Source organism: Anarrhichthys ocellatus, unplaced genomic scaffold (assembly GCF_004355925.1).
Source record: "Anarrhichthys ocellatus isolate YVR2014 unplaced genomic scaffold, GSC_Weel_1.0 scaffold192, whole genome shotgun sequence".
Lineage (NCBI taxonomy): Eukaryota > Metazoa > Chordata > Actinopteri > Perciformes > Anarhichadidae > Anarrhichthys > Anarrhichthys ocellatus.
This window is the reverse complement of record NW_022280222.1, coordinates 193,923-210,655: the sequence shown is the minus strand read 5'-3', so window position 1 is coordinate 210,655 and position 16,733 is coordinate 193,923. Positions and strand designations below refer to the sequence as shown.

Below are 16,733 nucleotides of genomic sequence, written 5' to 3'. Positions count from 1 at the left end.
CCCATCCGTCTGGGGGTGGTACACCGAGGTTGTAATGGAAAAAATTCCTATACCCGCTTTGCGTGAGTCTTTTCATGCTGGAATACAAAATACCAAAAACCAGGTTGTCTTTTAAGTATTTATTCTCTGCGCAGAGAAGGTTCAATCATCACAACAGAATGCGTACAGTGTCAGTGAGGAAGAACCTCGAAAAAAATTAACAAGCTTTCTTTATACAGAATGAGCAAAGGTGGGGGCCGATGGCCAATGTTACAGACATTTCAGCCTCAGACTTTTGGTCTCAGACTGATAGGAACAACATTCAAAAACAAACGGTCAGCAACCAAAGCAAGCGGCCCAAAGGCCTTGGTGGTGGAACATTCTCATACAACACAGTTATCTTTGTGAACAGGCAAGGGAGAACTCTTCTTCTGCACAACAGAGACACGGTAAAGTTCAACAAAGTTCAGAGCAAAATTACTTATGTATGAATACAATATACTGAGTAGAAATATATACTAAGTAAGTAGAAATATATATACACACTACATAAAAAATGACCATTACAAGATTCTCCCCTGTTTCACTTGCAAAAGAGAACACAACTCCTTGGTGACCCTAGACATAAAGGGACTCCCTTGGTCCGTAAGGATCTCTTTTGGAATCCCTACGCGGCTACTGAAGAGGAACAGTTCTTTGGCTATTTGTTTAGCATTCGCCTTTCTTAAGGGGACAGCTTCCGGGTACCGGGTAGGATTGTATACTATGACCAAGATGAACTGATGACCTCGAGCACTCTTGGGGAGGGGACCCAGAATATCCATCCCCACCCTTTCGAACGGAGTTTCTATGATGGGCAAAGGGATAAGGGGGTTCCGGTACTGCTGTTTGGGGGCTGTAATCTGGCAATCTGGGCAACTGCGGCAGTAGTTCTCTACCTGCTTGTGAAATCCTGTAATACTCGTTCCTTGGTTTTCTCTACCCCCAAGTGAGCTCCTAGCAAGTGGGTGTGAGCTAACTGTGGAGCGATGAGGTTGGGGAACGAAGAGTTGCTCCATGACTGTCTCATTAGCTTTCACTACTACTACTAAGAGGCCATTTTTCACTGCAAAGTGAGGATATGAAGGAGTTAACCTGGTTCCCACCAAAGTTCCCTCTAGGACCTGGACATTTCTTAAGGCATTACCAAGGGTGGGGTGCTGTAATTGAGCTGTTCCATACTGCCCTTTAAGTGGTGGCCGTTCCAGAGGGCCAACATAGTCACCTTCACTTGGCCCAGGTTGAGGCTCTAGGTATTCCACGTCCACCGGGGTCGATTCCGCGCCACTCGAGTTTCCTGCCAAGGCTTGGACAATCCCTGGTGAGGGGGGGGGCATGGTTCTGCAACATTAACACAAGATTTATTCATTTAATTATTTTTGGGCTTACGTTTTCGGGGTTCCTGCCTGAGCCTCGTTTGGGCTTCCCTCCACAGCATTTGGAAGACCGGGCAATCCCGACCTATCAGGACGGGAACTGGAAGTGTCTTGATTACTCCCACCTCAAGAGTAAACGTGCCCTTGGTGGTTGTCAGCTTCACAACCGTGGTTGGGTACTTGCGGGTGTCTCCATGGACACAAACCACTGGAACTGGGTCTCCGTGAGCAGGGGCCAATGCCTCCAACACAGATTCATGGATCAGGGTCCGGGCACTTCCAGAATCGAGCAAGGCTTCCACATCAGGTTGATTCACCCTCACTGGTCAGGTTGGTCTGCGGTCTCCACTTTCACCCAGGAGAGCAGCAAAGTGGACCTGAGGGCTGCTAGCACACTCTGCTGTGGGCATTGGCTCATCAGGCTGGTCACACTGCCATGAGATATGGCCCAATTCGCCACAGCGATAGCACTGGCGCAACTCGGGGTTCGGGACTCCTCTTGGCGGCCTAGGAGGATTAACAAGTCTATGGGGTGGGCCAGAGTGAGGGTTGGCTGATTTAAGACCTTTTTGTTGAGGCCCACCTGTTTGGACGGGGACACAAGCGATAGGCTTTTTACTGGTAGGGCGGAGCATGTCTGAGGCTGCCTGGAACTGCTCCACTGCTTCTACCAACTCTGTGGCCGTTGTTAATTTTTGGTGACATTACTTTTTTGGCCTCATAAGGCAGAGCTCTTAGATAACGGTCCATAACAAGAGTCTCTATATGTCTGTGGGGCTGCTCTTTCTCTGGTTCCAGACACCTTTTCGTCACCCGTATCAATTTGTGCATTTGGGAACGGGGAGTTATCCCATTTTGGAAGGTCCAGTTATGGAACCGTTGAGCCATGCTAAATTTAGTCAGCCCATGGCGACTCAGTATCTCTCCCTTTAACTGGCCATAGTCTTGATCAGTACTGGCCTCTACGTCTTGATACGCTTTAAGTGACTCACCCGACAGAAAAGGAGCCAGGAGTCCAACCCACTGTGTCTTTGGCCACTCCTCCCGAGTGGCTGTCGCTTCAAATGCATGAAGGTAAGCTTCCACATTTTCCGTCTCCCCCAGTTTCGGAATGAAGTCAGCTGCTTTGGGTTTTGACCTGGTTACCTGTTGCAGCTCCTGCTCTTTGAGTTGGTTTACTTGCTGTTGCAACAAGGCTGCCCCGATGTCTTGCTGCGCCCTCTGGCTCTCCACCAGCTCCATTTCTCCATTTGGGTTGGGTGGTCATTTGTGTGAAGTTCTGAAAAAACTGTGTCAAAGCTTCAATATCTTCCGTCCCAATCATCAGCACTTAAGCCCCACTGCCCACATTCTCCACCATCTGTAACGTCATGAGAGGTCACTAGGGCAGGCTAGGGTGGGGTGGTGCAAGGGAACTAACAAAAATCAAAGGTTCTCAGAATAAGGTCACGTTTAATTCTTATTCTGCTCGGCAACTCAGGGAAGTCTCTTTATCAAAAAAATCCAAAACAAACAAAAAGCATCCAAACTATGCGTTGTTCAATAGAACCGTACTAGACAAAAACTCAACTTAAAGTGTCCTCTGCTTTCTCCTGACAACCGGGTCTTCTTCCTTTGTAAACCTGGGTGAGTGGTGAGGCCTTCTAGGAGACGGAGTTGTTGCCTCGGCGGCCATCTTGTAGTGTGGCTGCTGCTCCTTAAAGGGGAAGTAGCACCCATCTACCACCTGGCCCCGTGTGATGCCACAGTAGGTACTCCATAAAAGGCCCATAGCAGGTCATGGGTATTCAATGTATATTACAAGCATGTGATATACCTCCTCTGTTATAAATTATTAGTCAAAATGTATGTCGAAAATGCATTAAGCGCATACATAAATCTATGGAAAGGAAAACCTCTCAGGGCTTCTGTTTGTTTAAATTTAGTAATGCTGATCAAATTAGTTACAGGTCAAATAAATACACATAAGTTTGTATAGATTAAACAGTAAACAGTTATTTATCTCTTTAAAATAACCAGTTTATAGTTAGTTTCAAGTACCTTATGCTCTCAGTTTACATCGGCCATTTTAACCTAATGACACCTCTAATGTACCTTCATGACAGTGTGGAGGTGAGGGTGATTGATAGGACTGATCACATGTATGGTAGCAGTCTAGCAACACACTGACAACATATTGCAGGCAGTGGCCTGAGGCCGCAGCATGGCACAGTGCTTCCTGCCCGTGTGTCCTGAAGGCTGAGTGCCCCACATATCAGCACGAGTACAGCTCTGTTGTGCTAAAGGGCGCGTTCACACACGCACGCACGCACGCACACACACGCGCTACCCGTGCAGAAAATAGGTTTTTAGCACACTTCTGACGTCACGCCCATCGATCGGTTTTCCTCCAAAGGTTATATAATGAGAAGATGAATCACTCTGTCTGTGAAATCCAGGCCAAGAAACAGTTAAAAAACAAACTACTAGTGATATCTAGCTATGCAGGGAGTTGTGGGCTCTTTATATACATTACAGGCTAATGGAGAATGTATATTAGTGGTTCTCAGCCTGGGGGCCGATCCAGGAAGGATCATAAAAGGGACCTTTTTCTGATACCAACACTGGATGCTATTACCCCTACAAAATACTTCTAAGAGAACAACAATTCATTTAATTATTATTCTTTGCTTTACTTTCATTGATTTAACAAAACGGCAGTTCTCGTGCAACGGCACGAGAACTTTGTCGAGAAGTGAAAATGGTAATATTGAAATAAAATAAATAAAATCATTATTTGAGACAGTAAATATTTTATTAAAGAATAAGTGAACAAGATAAAAATCGTAACAAGTGTGCAGCAGACACATTTCAGTCAATTCCCGCAAAAATATGTAGGTTTCTTACCTAGACTTTGTCACACCCCAAAAAATGGAACTGAATGGAATTGAGGCTTTCTTTTCTTTTCTCTACCAAATGCAACAAGGTAAGGAAAGGAAGCTAAGAGACATCTTACTTGTTTCGATTAATTAGAGGACAATAGGCTACTGTGGGCCTACGCCAAAACAAGTCAACACCATTTAGTGCTCTCTTAACAGGTTTGACAATCCGCTGCTGGTCCTAGACTAACTCTCAACAGACTAGCAAGACAAACACATCCCACCTCACTCTCTATGACAATCAGGTACACATTCACGTGTGCCACCCACCCCCATAGGTAGCTAGACTGATTCTAGCTAGTGGTGGGCTGTCAGGGCCTGCAAAGCCTTCTCTGCTGGCCTAAACAGAATCATAACGTTATAGCTATTTTATAATTTAATATTTTTTCTTAAATACACTACATGTGTTATAATTTATAAAAATATTTTCCCCATTATCTTATGTTCTCATTGCACAGCTACTGTCTTCCTCAGTTGCTCTGCTTCCAGTGCAGCTTGTTTTAAGTAGAGCTTTTATCCAATCAGATTTCACCTCTGTGTCTCTAGGTAAGAACAGAGGCAGAGGCCTGCAGACTCACAAGTGAATCCATGTGCAGTTTAAGTGAATGGGGACGATATTGTTGATTGTCATAGTGTTCAACCAATCAGATCTTTAGTTTGACATGTTGGGTGTATTCTTTGACGTGTCAGAGCCTGCTAGCTGGCCTACAAGTACGTGATTGGTCAGTGGGCTAGCCTGACATGTTGGGCGGTGACAATCCCAATATCTGCTGCCTCTGTCTAGCGGACATTTTCAGCCTCAAACGCATTAAAACGTATATAAGAAATACAACTGGGTAGGCTCAACTGTCTTCACTGGCGTCTATGAATGGAGAAGAACTTCTTGTTGGAACTAAAACACACGGATGTACTGAACAACCGTGAGATTAAACTCTTTATTAACAAAGAAAGGAGGATGGACTTTAAATAGTGAACAGCAGCTCTGGTAAGTGAACTGCTTTTGTTTTTACATCTGCAGTAGCTTTAATATGCTTGTTTATATATTGTTATTTGTACAACTTGTTTTTATGAAGATGAATTTTTGTTTGGTTTTATATGTGATAGAAACTATTGTTATGTCCAATGTTGCTCTGGGGACATATTTAGTCGGTGCCAGTGTTGCCAACTTGGCGACTCTCTCGCTAAATCTGGCGAGTTTCCAAACCCTCATGGAGACTTTTTTTTGTCAAAAGCTACTAGTGACAAATCTAGCGACTTGTTCTGGTGTTGTTGGAGACTTTTCTGGTGTTTTGACTTGTTAAAGCACGTACGTTCTGCACTGTCGTGAACGAGCAGCGCGAGCTGCCGTGAGCCGCCCCAAAGCACACAGTCAGAGCAGAGAGGAGACACTCTATCTATAGGTGTTGGCTTAATTTTGACACGAAACAAATAATAACCGTAGCTGTGTTTCAGCTACGGTTATTATTAGTTTATATTAGTTTATAGCTACGGTTATTATTATTTTAGTTTATAGTGAAGGCCCAGGTATAAAATGCATGGCCCGCTACTGATTCTAGCATATCTAGAATGATTAAAGATTCTACAATCCTTAATCTTTTCTTCTTTCCCTCCAAATGCCCCAGTAGCAGACCTTTGGATGAACTACTATGAACAATTTACAAAGAGAACAATTTACTTCAGCATAAATAGTTCACAGAGAGGTCTGTGGATCTTACGTGGCTCAAATTACTGAAAATAATTAATTTGGTGCAGAGTGAGAGGAGCACAGCTACGGGAGCACATTTTTTTGGGGGGGGGGGTTAAGTGTCTTGTTCAAGGACACATCGACATGCGTCTAGCAGAGCCAGACCCAGGGATCAAACCGCTGATTGAATGACGGCCCTGCTCCACACTTAGCCACCGTTGCCCACTGCTAGTTGCCTGGCACCTGCTGATGCGTCAAGTTAACGAAAGTTAGCCGCTATAGACCAGATGTGGTTATTCTTTTTTGTAGTATAATTCTACCATCAAATTTCAAGCAAAAATCCTCTGTAAATAACAATAACAACATTACAAAGTTTTGCCTAAATGTTGTTTAGAATGCCCAGGGGAATTATTGATTAAATAAGAAACTGTGCTGAGAAATTGTTAAATGGCTTTGCTTTGAAAATCCTGACAGGAACCACTACTATTGTTTACTTGTTTAATGACGGTCCCCTGCTGGCTGCAGCAGAGCTGGAGGAGAGTGAGTGGAGAAGCATCAGAGTTACGCGGGGGTGTCAGGAGTAATCCTCTCCTCTGACCACCTTATGCATTTCCAGGATGAATTTTAATGTCAGCACACAGGGCGAACAGATTTAGGGGAGACAATGCCAGTCCTGCGCCGGCACCATTTTTGAAGCCCAAGAACCGCAATTTTAGAGGCGTCCACGGACAAATCACATTAGCAGGCATCGACACCTCCAGCTCACCTCGTCGGGCGATGGAGGTCTGCCGTTAAGGGCTTGGGGGAACCGGAGTCCGTCGGAATTTCGCCAAAATTACGACGGGAATCAAATACAGCTCCCTGTCTCCCTGCAACGGGAGAGACCACCGGCCGCTCGTTATGTCTCGTGCCAAGGAGCGACTGAAAGGCGGGAATGAGACCAAGGACAGCGTCACTCTGCTGCCGTGCTTTTATTTTGTAGAGGTGAAATATTTAATCTATCTATCTATCTATCTATCTATCTATCTATCTATCTATCAAAACCAACCAACCAAACAACCAGTCTGTCTGCCTGTCTGTCTATCTTTTTATCTGTCTATCACATCAGAGGTACAAGTGGAACTGACTGTTGTCAGGCTGCTGTCTGTTTGATATGGTTGATATGTTGCATGGTTCACTGTTCAGCTGGTCTAAGGAAGCAAGCAACCACACTGAATACCCCAATCAGGTTATGCTGCTAACAAATATGAAGTTATCATTATGGATCATATGTATACTATTGAGATGACACATAACAATGAGCCAGACGGTCTGTAATCCTGGTATGAAGCCCATGCAGTTTGAGGGCAGTGATACTGAGAATCTGTATTCACCTCGTCCCTGTTTACCCTGTTCTTCTTCTGCAGCCAGTGACGCTGCAGTCTCAACAGGGCATCATGATTCCTCGTGTATATGTTACAGCAATGTTGTGGGGCGGGATGCAAAGATTTATACAGCTTGATTCATGAAAGAATGCTCATCATCTGTGTATCATCCGTCAATACACCTTGATAGGAAAAGACTGAAGAGAGCCACGGTGTTCATAGACGACTGTGAATGACAACTGTCCAAATATGAACATATACTTCGATATCATGCCACACTAACGCAATTTCGACACAATTTAAACATCAGCACGATGAAATGCCCGTCCCCGTCACATCACTGTGTTCCACTGTCTCTGTCACAGCCATTGTTCCTCAACCCAGGACTACAGCTGACAGTGATGCTGCATTTAGTTCCTACGCCCCCAGACTGTGGAGCAGCCGTCCTGAAGGCTCCACAATGTGCACTTCTTTCAAAATGATTATTCACATTATTACTAGCACAGTAGTAGTTGTGGTGGTGGCCTTTAATGATGACTTTTGTTTGGACATAACCTACATTTCGATTATCATATTGGAATATGAACACAGGACACTGCATTGTCTCTGACAGGCCCTGATGAATGAGGGCTTGTTGTGATTTTGCAGTATTTTCCTAGTCAGAGAAAGTCAAAGTTCCATTACTATTGCTCTGTGTTAATTAAAGGACCATTTCAATTAGTGTCAGCCTAATTTTAATGCACCTGCCATGGACTGAATGCTTGCACATTGTATTACAGAACATAATGCAGTGGCAGCCGTGCTCCGTCCACCACTTGAATTCTCCACCTGGTGATGCAGTTAACCACGGGCTGATCAGCAACAAGACAGTCATGTTTTGCCAGAATCTGCCTTCCGAATTTCTGGTTTGAAATATTGAAATGGTAGGAATGATCAAAGGTGTTGGGGCTCTATTGAGTCCTGCCTGCTGCTGCTGAGCCCCTGCTTGCACCATCAGGTGTTGAATGTGGGGTTAGAGTGGGTTAATAGAGTCTTTGACCAACAGAGTGTACTAGCAGGTCATACTGCAACAAATACAGACATTATCTCTTTACTTATTTACAATTAACTGAATTACCAGGCAACCTAAATTGCTGTAGTATGTATACATGAAGGCATTAACCTAGTCACGTAAAAAGAATGTTCAAGCCGTTAAGTATCGCATTTCCATAAAGTTGGATGACAGATAAAAAAATAAATAAAGAACGGGCCTAGTTCAGCAGAAGCTGAGATTACCTGACATTTAGTCCTTAATATAGGGCAAGCTCCAACATGACTGGTCCTTAACTTCCCATAATGCAACTCAATAGCACCTTTACAGAGTGCTGCAGAAATTAGTCCTAAAACCCCCAAATTAGTCAGCATTGTACACTTACGGTTTCCTTGTCTCGAAGTCTATGGGATTTTTGAACAGGCTTTTGGTTAGATGCTTGAAATAAGGTCTGTGGCTAACACAAGTTTAGAAGATTCTAAGGATTTCTTGTACAACACAAAATATGTCAGAAAATATCCCACTTGTGAATTTTTAAGTTTTTACGTGTTTTTATGAAGGTGTTTGCTAGCAAGTGACTATATGAGAATACAAAACGTCATCATCTAGTTTAGTGGTGGTGACATGATGTCATGCGATCTTGGTGTAGTTTGCTACTATAGCCTAACGTTAGCTTTTTACTTCTGGTGATTGCATTGTAGTGTTCATTTGTGAAGATTATCTTATTGAACAAAATTCGTAAGTATCAAACATTTGTTTACCTCATTTTCTGCAATAATCCAAAATCCGATGGAAAATCCCATTAGCTTTCTGTCGAGGGAACCAGTTCGATGCTAATTTCCAGGTTAGCCTACACAAATACGTCATCCCTGCAGCACTCTATTAGACCATACTGTATGTAGAACACCTTGGTCTGTGTAACTTTATATTATGATATGGATATTCATATAGTTTGGAATGTAGTGCAGTTAGTAGTAGTCAGTATGAAGTTAGCATTAACATTATAGCAGTTTAGGCTATTTGGCATTTGAAGAAATGCCACAAATGCTCAAGGGCCAAACAGTGATTCGTGGGTCGCGGGACGCGTATTTTTTACTAATTAAAGTGAAGGGGGTTAGCCCCAAAGTTAGCCCCAACTTCGGCCCGGGCTCACTTAAGGTGGACTGACCTAAAAACAAGACACTTGGCCGCCAGGACTAACAACCTTTTTACTGGAAACCCTGAACAGCAGCTGCAATAGGGGCGGTCACTGTGCTAGCAACAGAACACCCAACTGAAGTCAACTGCTGGTGGCAGAATAACTGTACGTGTTTGGTTATAGTATAAGATGTGCCAGTGGGGGTGAAGTTGTGCTCTACTGCCGCCCATTCAAAATACAGAACACTGATGTCACTGGGTGACAGGTGCAGCCGTATCCGCTCTCTGTTTGGAAGCACCTTTCCTGTCTCGTTTGATATTTAGATGACATAATTTAATTGTGTGGCTATCCTGAGTTGTATTCATGAATGAGCAGAAACTGCAGCAGGAAGCAGGGAAGAGAAGTGGAACTGGAGTTTCTGGTAAGTTTGGAACTCAAACTCTCCTGCCACATACAGAGTTGTTTCTTGACGTTATAGCCAATGTAGGTCAGGGACTTGTGGCTATAAGACTGCAAAACCAAAACCAGTGGTCAAAGAAAGCTTGTGCAGTGGGATGGAGGGTAGAGAGAACCCTGACATTCTTCTCCCACTCCACACCGCTTGGCCAGTGTGAAAACCAGTTGGCGGTTGGCAGATTCGCGGTTCAATCCCACCTCCTCCGTTCCAGTGTGAATGGGTAAAGGTTGACATGCAGTGTGCCCACCAAGCAGGCGTCGTGTATGGACGTACAAAACAGGTTGATCTCTTGTCTTGTTGGCCAGATATCCAGAGACGTCCAGAATTAGTTGATGAATGATGTTTCGACAAAAAGATGAAGAAGCCTTTAGTTAAAACTCTTTTTCCAGGTTGTGCGATATACATCGGACATGCTCATGTATCATTACAGAGTCCGCCTGATGTGTCGGTATGGAGTGTGTTTCCCTGTCTACTGCTCACTGCGGGCCAGTTTCCAAACCAATCTTCGAATGGAGAATAGGATCAAACTGTGATCCGACCAAGCTATAGGCAATCCTGTATATTAAGTGTTAGGCACACTGAATAATGGATGAATGACTAATGAGGAAAAAGCCTGTTGGCACGTAGTTTTGCAGATTTTATGCTTATCTTGAAATGTTGCCATGTTAACTGTAAACAGAGCGCGTGATCAAGGATAGTTTCAGCTTGGCCTCTTTCTTGCAGAATTAACAATTTTGTGAAGTATGGCAAGATCCCAAAATTGCACATCAGTATCTATATGAGTGTTTGGTGAAAGGCTGAAATTTCTTGGCTTTTAGTTAAAAAAGCAATTTGAATCTATCATAAATATTGTTCTCCTTATTCTCCCTGACTGAGCTGCTCTGTTTCGCCTACATTTTCTATCTCACACACTGTCACACCATCCTACCCACCAACTGGCTGCTAGGCAACATGGCCCTCTGAATGGGGTGTATTTTTACATCTGTGTGTTCAGGGCTAGAGAGGTTAAGAGGAGAAAAACATCCCTACTGCAGCCTGGTTTCCTCTGTGTGCACAGTGGCTACGAAGGCTTTGGTTGACTATGGGTCTCGAAAATGATCATTATTGTACTCCCTTCATCAGATATGCATGATATAGTACACACCGGGGGATTTACATCCCAAAGGTTTATAATTGCGCCAGTGACAGCCGTGGCTGGAGGCATTATGTTTTCTGGTTATCCATCCGCCTGTCCGTCTGGTCCATTATATTGAACACGATATCCCGGGAATGCCTGGAGGGAATTTTTTGAAGTTTGGCACCATTGTCCCCATGGACCGAAGGATGAACTCATTTGAATTTGGTGATCAAAGGTAAAAGGTCACTCTGACCTTACAAAGCTACTCCGTCTAGCTGTCAGAGTTACCACTGTCACTAACTGCTGTCCCTGAATATATATTATCTAGGTAGGTCTTTATTCACTGTTACAATCATTAAAAAGCGGAAGCAGCATGTGTTTGCATTCAGTATACCTGCAGTAGCTAGGGTAGCAAAGAAAAGCTAACGCTAGTTAATGTGTTCTCTGCTAATATTAGCTCCACAGGTTTTTAGGTAGAAACGTAACAATTCAGAAAGGTATATCTCCTTCCAACCTCTCCAAGTTAGGGTTAGAGTATCACTCAGTGGTGGGCCGTCAGGGCCAGCAAAGCCTTCTCTGCTGGCCCTGACAGAATCACAAAGTTATAGCTATTTTATAGTTTAATTATTTTTCATAAATACACTACATGTATTCTTAATATTTTTTCCTATTAGCTTCTTATCTCATTGCACAGCTACTGTCTTCCTCAATTGCTCTGCTTCCAGCGCAGCTTGTTTTAAGTAGAGCTTTTATCCAATCAGATTTCCCCTCTATGCTGTCGCTAAGTAAAAAAATCTGCCTGGAGGCCTTCAGAATTGCAAGTGAATCCCTTTGCAGTTTAAATGAATGGGGACGATATTGTTGATTGTCATAGTCTTCAACCAATCAGATTTTTAGTTTGACATGTTGGGCGTATTCTTTGACATGCCAGAGCATTCTCGGTAGCCTACAATTACAACATCATTAACGTGCAGCTTGATTGGTCAGTGGGCTAGCGTGACTGTTGTGGAACTAGCTATCTAGTAGAAAGAGTTCAAGGTATAATATCTACTGCCTCCATCAAGCGGACATATTCAGCCCTCAAATGCATTAAAACGTATTCAAGAAATACAACTGGGGAGGCTCGATTGTCATCACTGGCGTCCATGAATCCAGAAGGACTTCTTACTGGAACTAAAACGCACGGATGTTCTGTACGACCGTGTCATTAAACTCTTTGTAATCAAAGAAAGGAGGATGGACTTTGTCTTTCAATAGTGAACAGCAGCTTTGGTAAGTGAACTGCTTTTGTGTTTTTACATCTGCAGTAGCGTTACTACTGTGTTCATTTTTCTATCGTGTCGTGTTTATGATATGGTTAATATTGTTCCCTCTGATGTGAATAATATTTGAATGGTGCTCTTGAGTGTGTGGATGAATGCATGTTTTAGCGCTGCAGTTTTGCTGGAATGTGCAGAGGCATGTTGAGTCGTGTTATTTGGGTTTTATGTTATTCTACATGCTTTGTTGTCATATCAATATATGTGACTGGTTCTTGTGAGTTTGTTCTTGTCATTGTGTTAATTACGTTGATTTTGACTATATGCATTGTCCGTTAATGACGAAGCATCCCGTCATGCACGTATTCATGTATCTGCACTCTGCAGTTAGTGTATTTGTAGGTGTTGAGCTTCATGTAACATTTTATTTCACTTGTCAAACGTTGCAGTGTTATGTGAATATGCGTTTTTTACACGAAACAAATAATAATCCGTAGCTGTGGCGTCATAATGAGGTTATTAGGAGGTGGTTCAACTGTAGTAGGACAGACCTGAAGGCCCAGGTATAAAACACACGGCCCGCCACTGGTATCACTATTACACAACATTTAACCATGACTAGCTCCAAATCCAGTAAACCAGCCTAAAAATATTTATTTTCATTCCTAAAAAGCAAATCATAGGAGGCCTCAATATGCTTCAAAATTCTGTATATGGGTTAGATGACCAAGGCGGTGTTTGGTTTCCGGTTCGTAACCTCTACCTCTTCTACTCGGTTTACTGGGGGATTACATCCATGCAAACCTCTAGCGCCAACTTCTGAGGGTATTTACTACAAACTAGTTGACGGAAATTACCTCATTTTGTATTTCATTTTGTTCATTTTTTGGCAACATTTCTAAAGTTTGCTTTAAAATTTGCTTAACAAATGACATCAAACCTATCTTTGATACATCTGTTAATTTCGTATTGGCTGACACGCTACAGATATATCAGTGTAAATTATATTGGGCTCCTATGTTAAACAGTATGTAACATATCTCTAAGGCTGAGCCCGGCCACCCTACGGAGGAAGCTCATTTCGGCCGCTTGTAGCCGCGACCTTGACCTTTCGGTCACGACCCAGAGTTCGTGACCATAGGTGAGGGTAGGAGATATTGATGTTTTGATAAATGTATTGATGACATGGATCAACCTGATAACAGCAGGGAAGTCTGCTGTATTTTTGAATGCTTTTCTGTTGGCTTGTTGTTGGTGCACACATCTGCTGCCCCACTTCCAGGGTAGCTTCCCACGAGCTTCAGTTTTTAATGTGTTTTTTTCAGAAAGGGTTTTTTACCTTTCCCTGCTCTTTCTAAAAAGTTAGTTTCACATGCTAACTATGCAAAATGCTATTTAGATGCAGATTTTAAAGGGTGTTATATTTCCATGAAGAAATGATAAGTATGAAGTTCTCCCCCAGACTTTTCACAGCCAGAGTATTGAAAATCTCGTAGGTGGGTGAGCAGCTCCTTAGGGCAGTTAGCAGGTACTATTGACTGACACCCATTAAATTGTTTTTGTAAACCCTCCTACACTAAATGATTTGTTTCATTTCTCACCTGGAATAAATACAGAAATGATTTCTCCAGGCAGGGAATCATCAATATAATGTTTTAGAAAAAGAAAAAATCTGTACCAATGTACCAGCATATTATTCTAACCCTAGGTTACAGATTGGGATTTTGAGAAAAGTGAATAATTGTAATGCACTGAACTACTGAATATAATGATGGCTATCATGATGTCATATGTGATTGGTTAAATATGGTGGCAGACATTCAGGAGCATTTGGGCTTCCTTGTGATTGTTATCCTTTAAATCAAGCTCATGGCTCTATGGATGGCCATGTCTGTTGTGTCCATCACTTTGGTCCAGATTGAAATATCTCAACTATTGGATGGAATGCAATAAAATGTTGTACATTTATGTTCCAAGGAGGATGAATTACTTTGATGGTCTCTCCTTTATAATTTTGAGTGAAATATCTGACAACTATTGAATGGATTGCCATGACATTTGGTATGGACGTGCTTGTTCCACATAATAATTTGTGATAACTTTAATGAACCTCCATTTTTTCAACATGTCAACATTTGCAACTGAGTGTTCCTCAGCCATAAATGTAAAGCGGACTTACATTTTAGATATTTATTATTTAGTTAGTTTGAGACATTAGTAATTTTCCACTCCATGAAAACACTTTCAACGCATTTCTCTTGGCCATAGTGTTAGAAAATGTGGGCTAACACTTAATCGACGCCGGGAGCAGCTGATTTTTCAGCAAGTTTACAAGAGGTATTCGTGTCATATCTTGTCTGACCTGTTTTCAGTTTATTTCTCCCCACAAAAGCTATCCTTCAAAAATATATAATGCAACACTCTCAGCTTTGTCCATGATACAAGACAGGCAACCAGGGAAGAAAAGAAGTTATTCAACTGGTACTTAAACTTTAACTTAAATTTGGCATTCTCTCTTGAAGCATAACCAAACAATAGTTTTCTTTATAAATGAATGTAGCAATGTTTGTTTTAATTTTTACTAGTTTATTCAATAAAGTGTCAGAAAATAGTAGCTGGATTCTCGCAATATCAAAACATCAAACAAGAAGTTTCACTCAATAGTGCTTATCTAGTCCTACGATGACTCTTACGTCCTAAACTTTACTACATGTCACACCCATCATACACTGATGGCAGGGGTTAAGTGTCTTGTCCAAGTACATATCGACAGACTAGACAGAGGACCGAACCCCCGCTCCTCTGATTGAAGGACGACCCGATCTATCACTGAGCCCCCTAAATCCATCTTGTCAGGCTTCAAGTAATGCGTTTGTGTCCGAACCACAGTGTCCTTCGAGGAGTAATTCTGGCAGCTATGGGCGGGATTTAGGTGTGTGTGACGACACAGAGAGGCAATAGCATCAGTTACATCAGAACTTGAGTATTTCTTCATTGAACAAAGAGCAAAGAACTACACGGACGCTCTTCTCCCTATTAACCAACTGACTTCACTGGTAGTCCATTGATTGGTTGCCCCGTGGGTTAGACAATGATGGACAGATGGTTCATCCAATTACCTGCCAAGTATTTTTTCAACCCCAACAAAGCAAAAAGCACTATTTATTACAGAGGAACTTTTCATGAGCATATTTTCAAAAATATCTTTTAAACTCACATCCTTTGCAAATGATGTCCCTTGATGAACATTTCTTGGAAAGGATTGGGAGCAGTCTTCTTCACATTTATTTGATGCTAATGCTTTTCATCAGGCTTGGCATTATCCTGAATATGTTCTGAAACACAGATTAAAGTGCAGTGAGTAAAATGATTTCTGCTCGTTTGCAGTGTGAATGATTGGCCTTGTACAAAGAGTTGTTCCTGTAACGGGTGTGGTAAGGACCCAGGAGCAGTACAACAGACACACTGGATGGAATCAAAGCTTTATTTTCCTCTGGACACACAACAGGTAACAGTCTTTGAATAGCACCGATGGATAATCCCACACGGTGGAACGACAAGCCGTTAAGGGAGAAGGCAGACAGAACCCCGAGGAAACAGCGGCAGGATCTCGTGGTCGGGGACAGAAGACTGTGAATTACCGGGGGAGAGGCGAGGCGGATAAGTCCAAAACAGGCAGGGTCGGTAACGGGAAATCAGTCGGAGGGTAAACACTGGAAGGTCTGTCATGAATGCGGAGAACGATCTGGCAGTGAGTGTGTGTGTGACTGGGGGCTAAATAGTGGATGCAGCAGAGTGAGCAGGTGAGAGTGATGAGCTGATGAGGTGGGTGTGACTAGCAGGTGCACTGAATAAGCTGATTAGGTGAGTGAGAGACAGAAAAACAGGATAGTAGTGTCAGAGCTGTGACAGTTCCATTCTATTTGGTTTTGTTAATCTTCTGTCTGCAGGTTTGTGTCTTTGTGTGGCTTACCTGACAAGTAATGGTTAATAAGAGCAAAGAGAGGAGTGTTATTCCTCTTGACCGTCTGTCATTCACACCCTTTAGTACAAAGCTTTGGTCAAAATCTTTGAGAGCAACAAACCATTTACCTCCATCTATTCCTGCATGTTTGTGTCTGTATTTTTGTGCGTATTGTAGCCATAACTGGTAGTGGTGTAATGGGCCGTGGTTGATCCATGATCTGTGCGAATCCCCCCTCACGGTTCGGCACGCACATGAAGCACAGAATTATTACATAGACACTTGAATAAATACAGCTGTTTGAAAACGATGCCTTTACAGCATTATAAAATATATATTACGGAGGGAACTATGACATGTTTCACTTCATAACATTAGCTCAAAGTAGCTTATATTAAAACTTTTCAA

The 16,733-nt window shown here is 42.7% G+C and overlaps 1 protein-coding gene across 2 annotated transcripts in view; it reads left to right on the top strand.

The window, feature by feature from the left end:
• Positions 1 to 6,524: 6,524 nt before the first annotated feature.
• Positions 6,525 to 16,733, top strand: part of LOC116400704 (phospholipid phosphatase-related protein type 4-like) — a 42,658-nt gene continuing 32,449 nt past the window's right edge. For both annotated transcript variants that reach the window (XM_031878664.1, XM_031878663.1), the window contains exon 1: positions 6,525 to 6,980. In XM_031878664.1, coding sequence (XP_031734524.1) covers positions 6,897 to 6,980 — 84 coding nt within the window. In that variant the 5' untranslated portion in view covers positions 6,525 to 6,896. The remainder of the gene's footprint in view (positions 6,981 to 16,733) is intronic.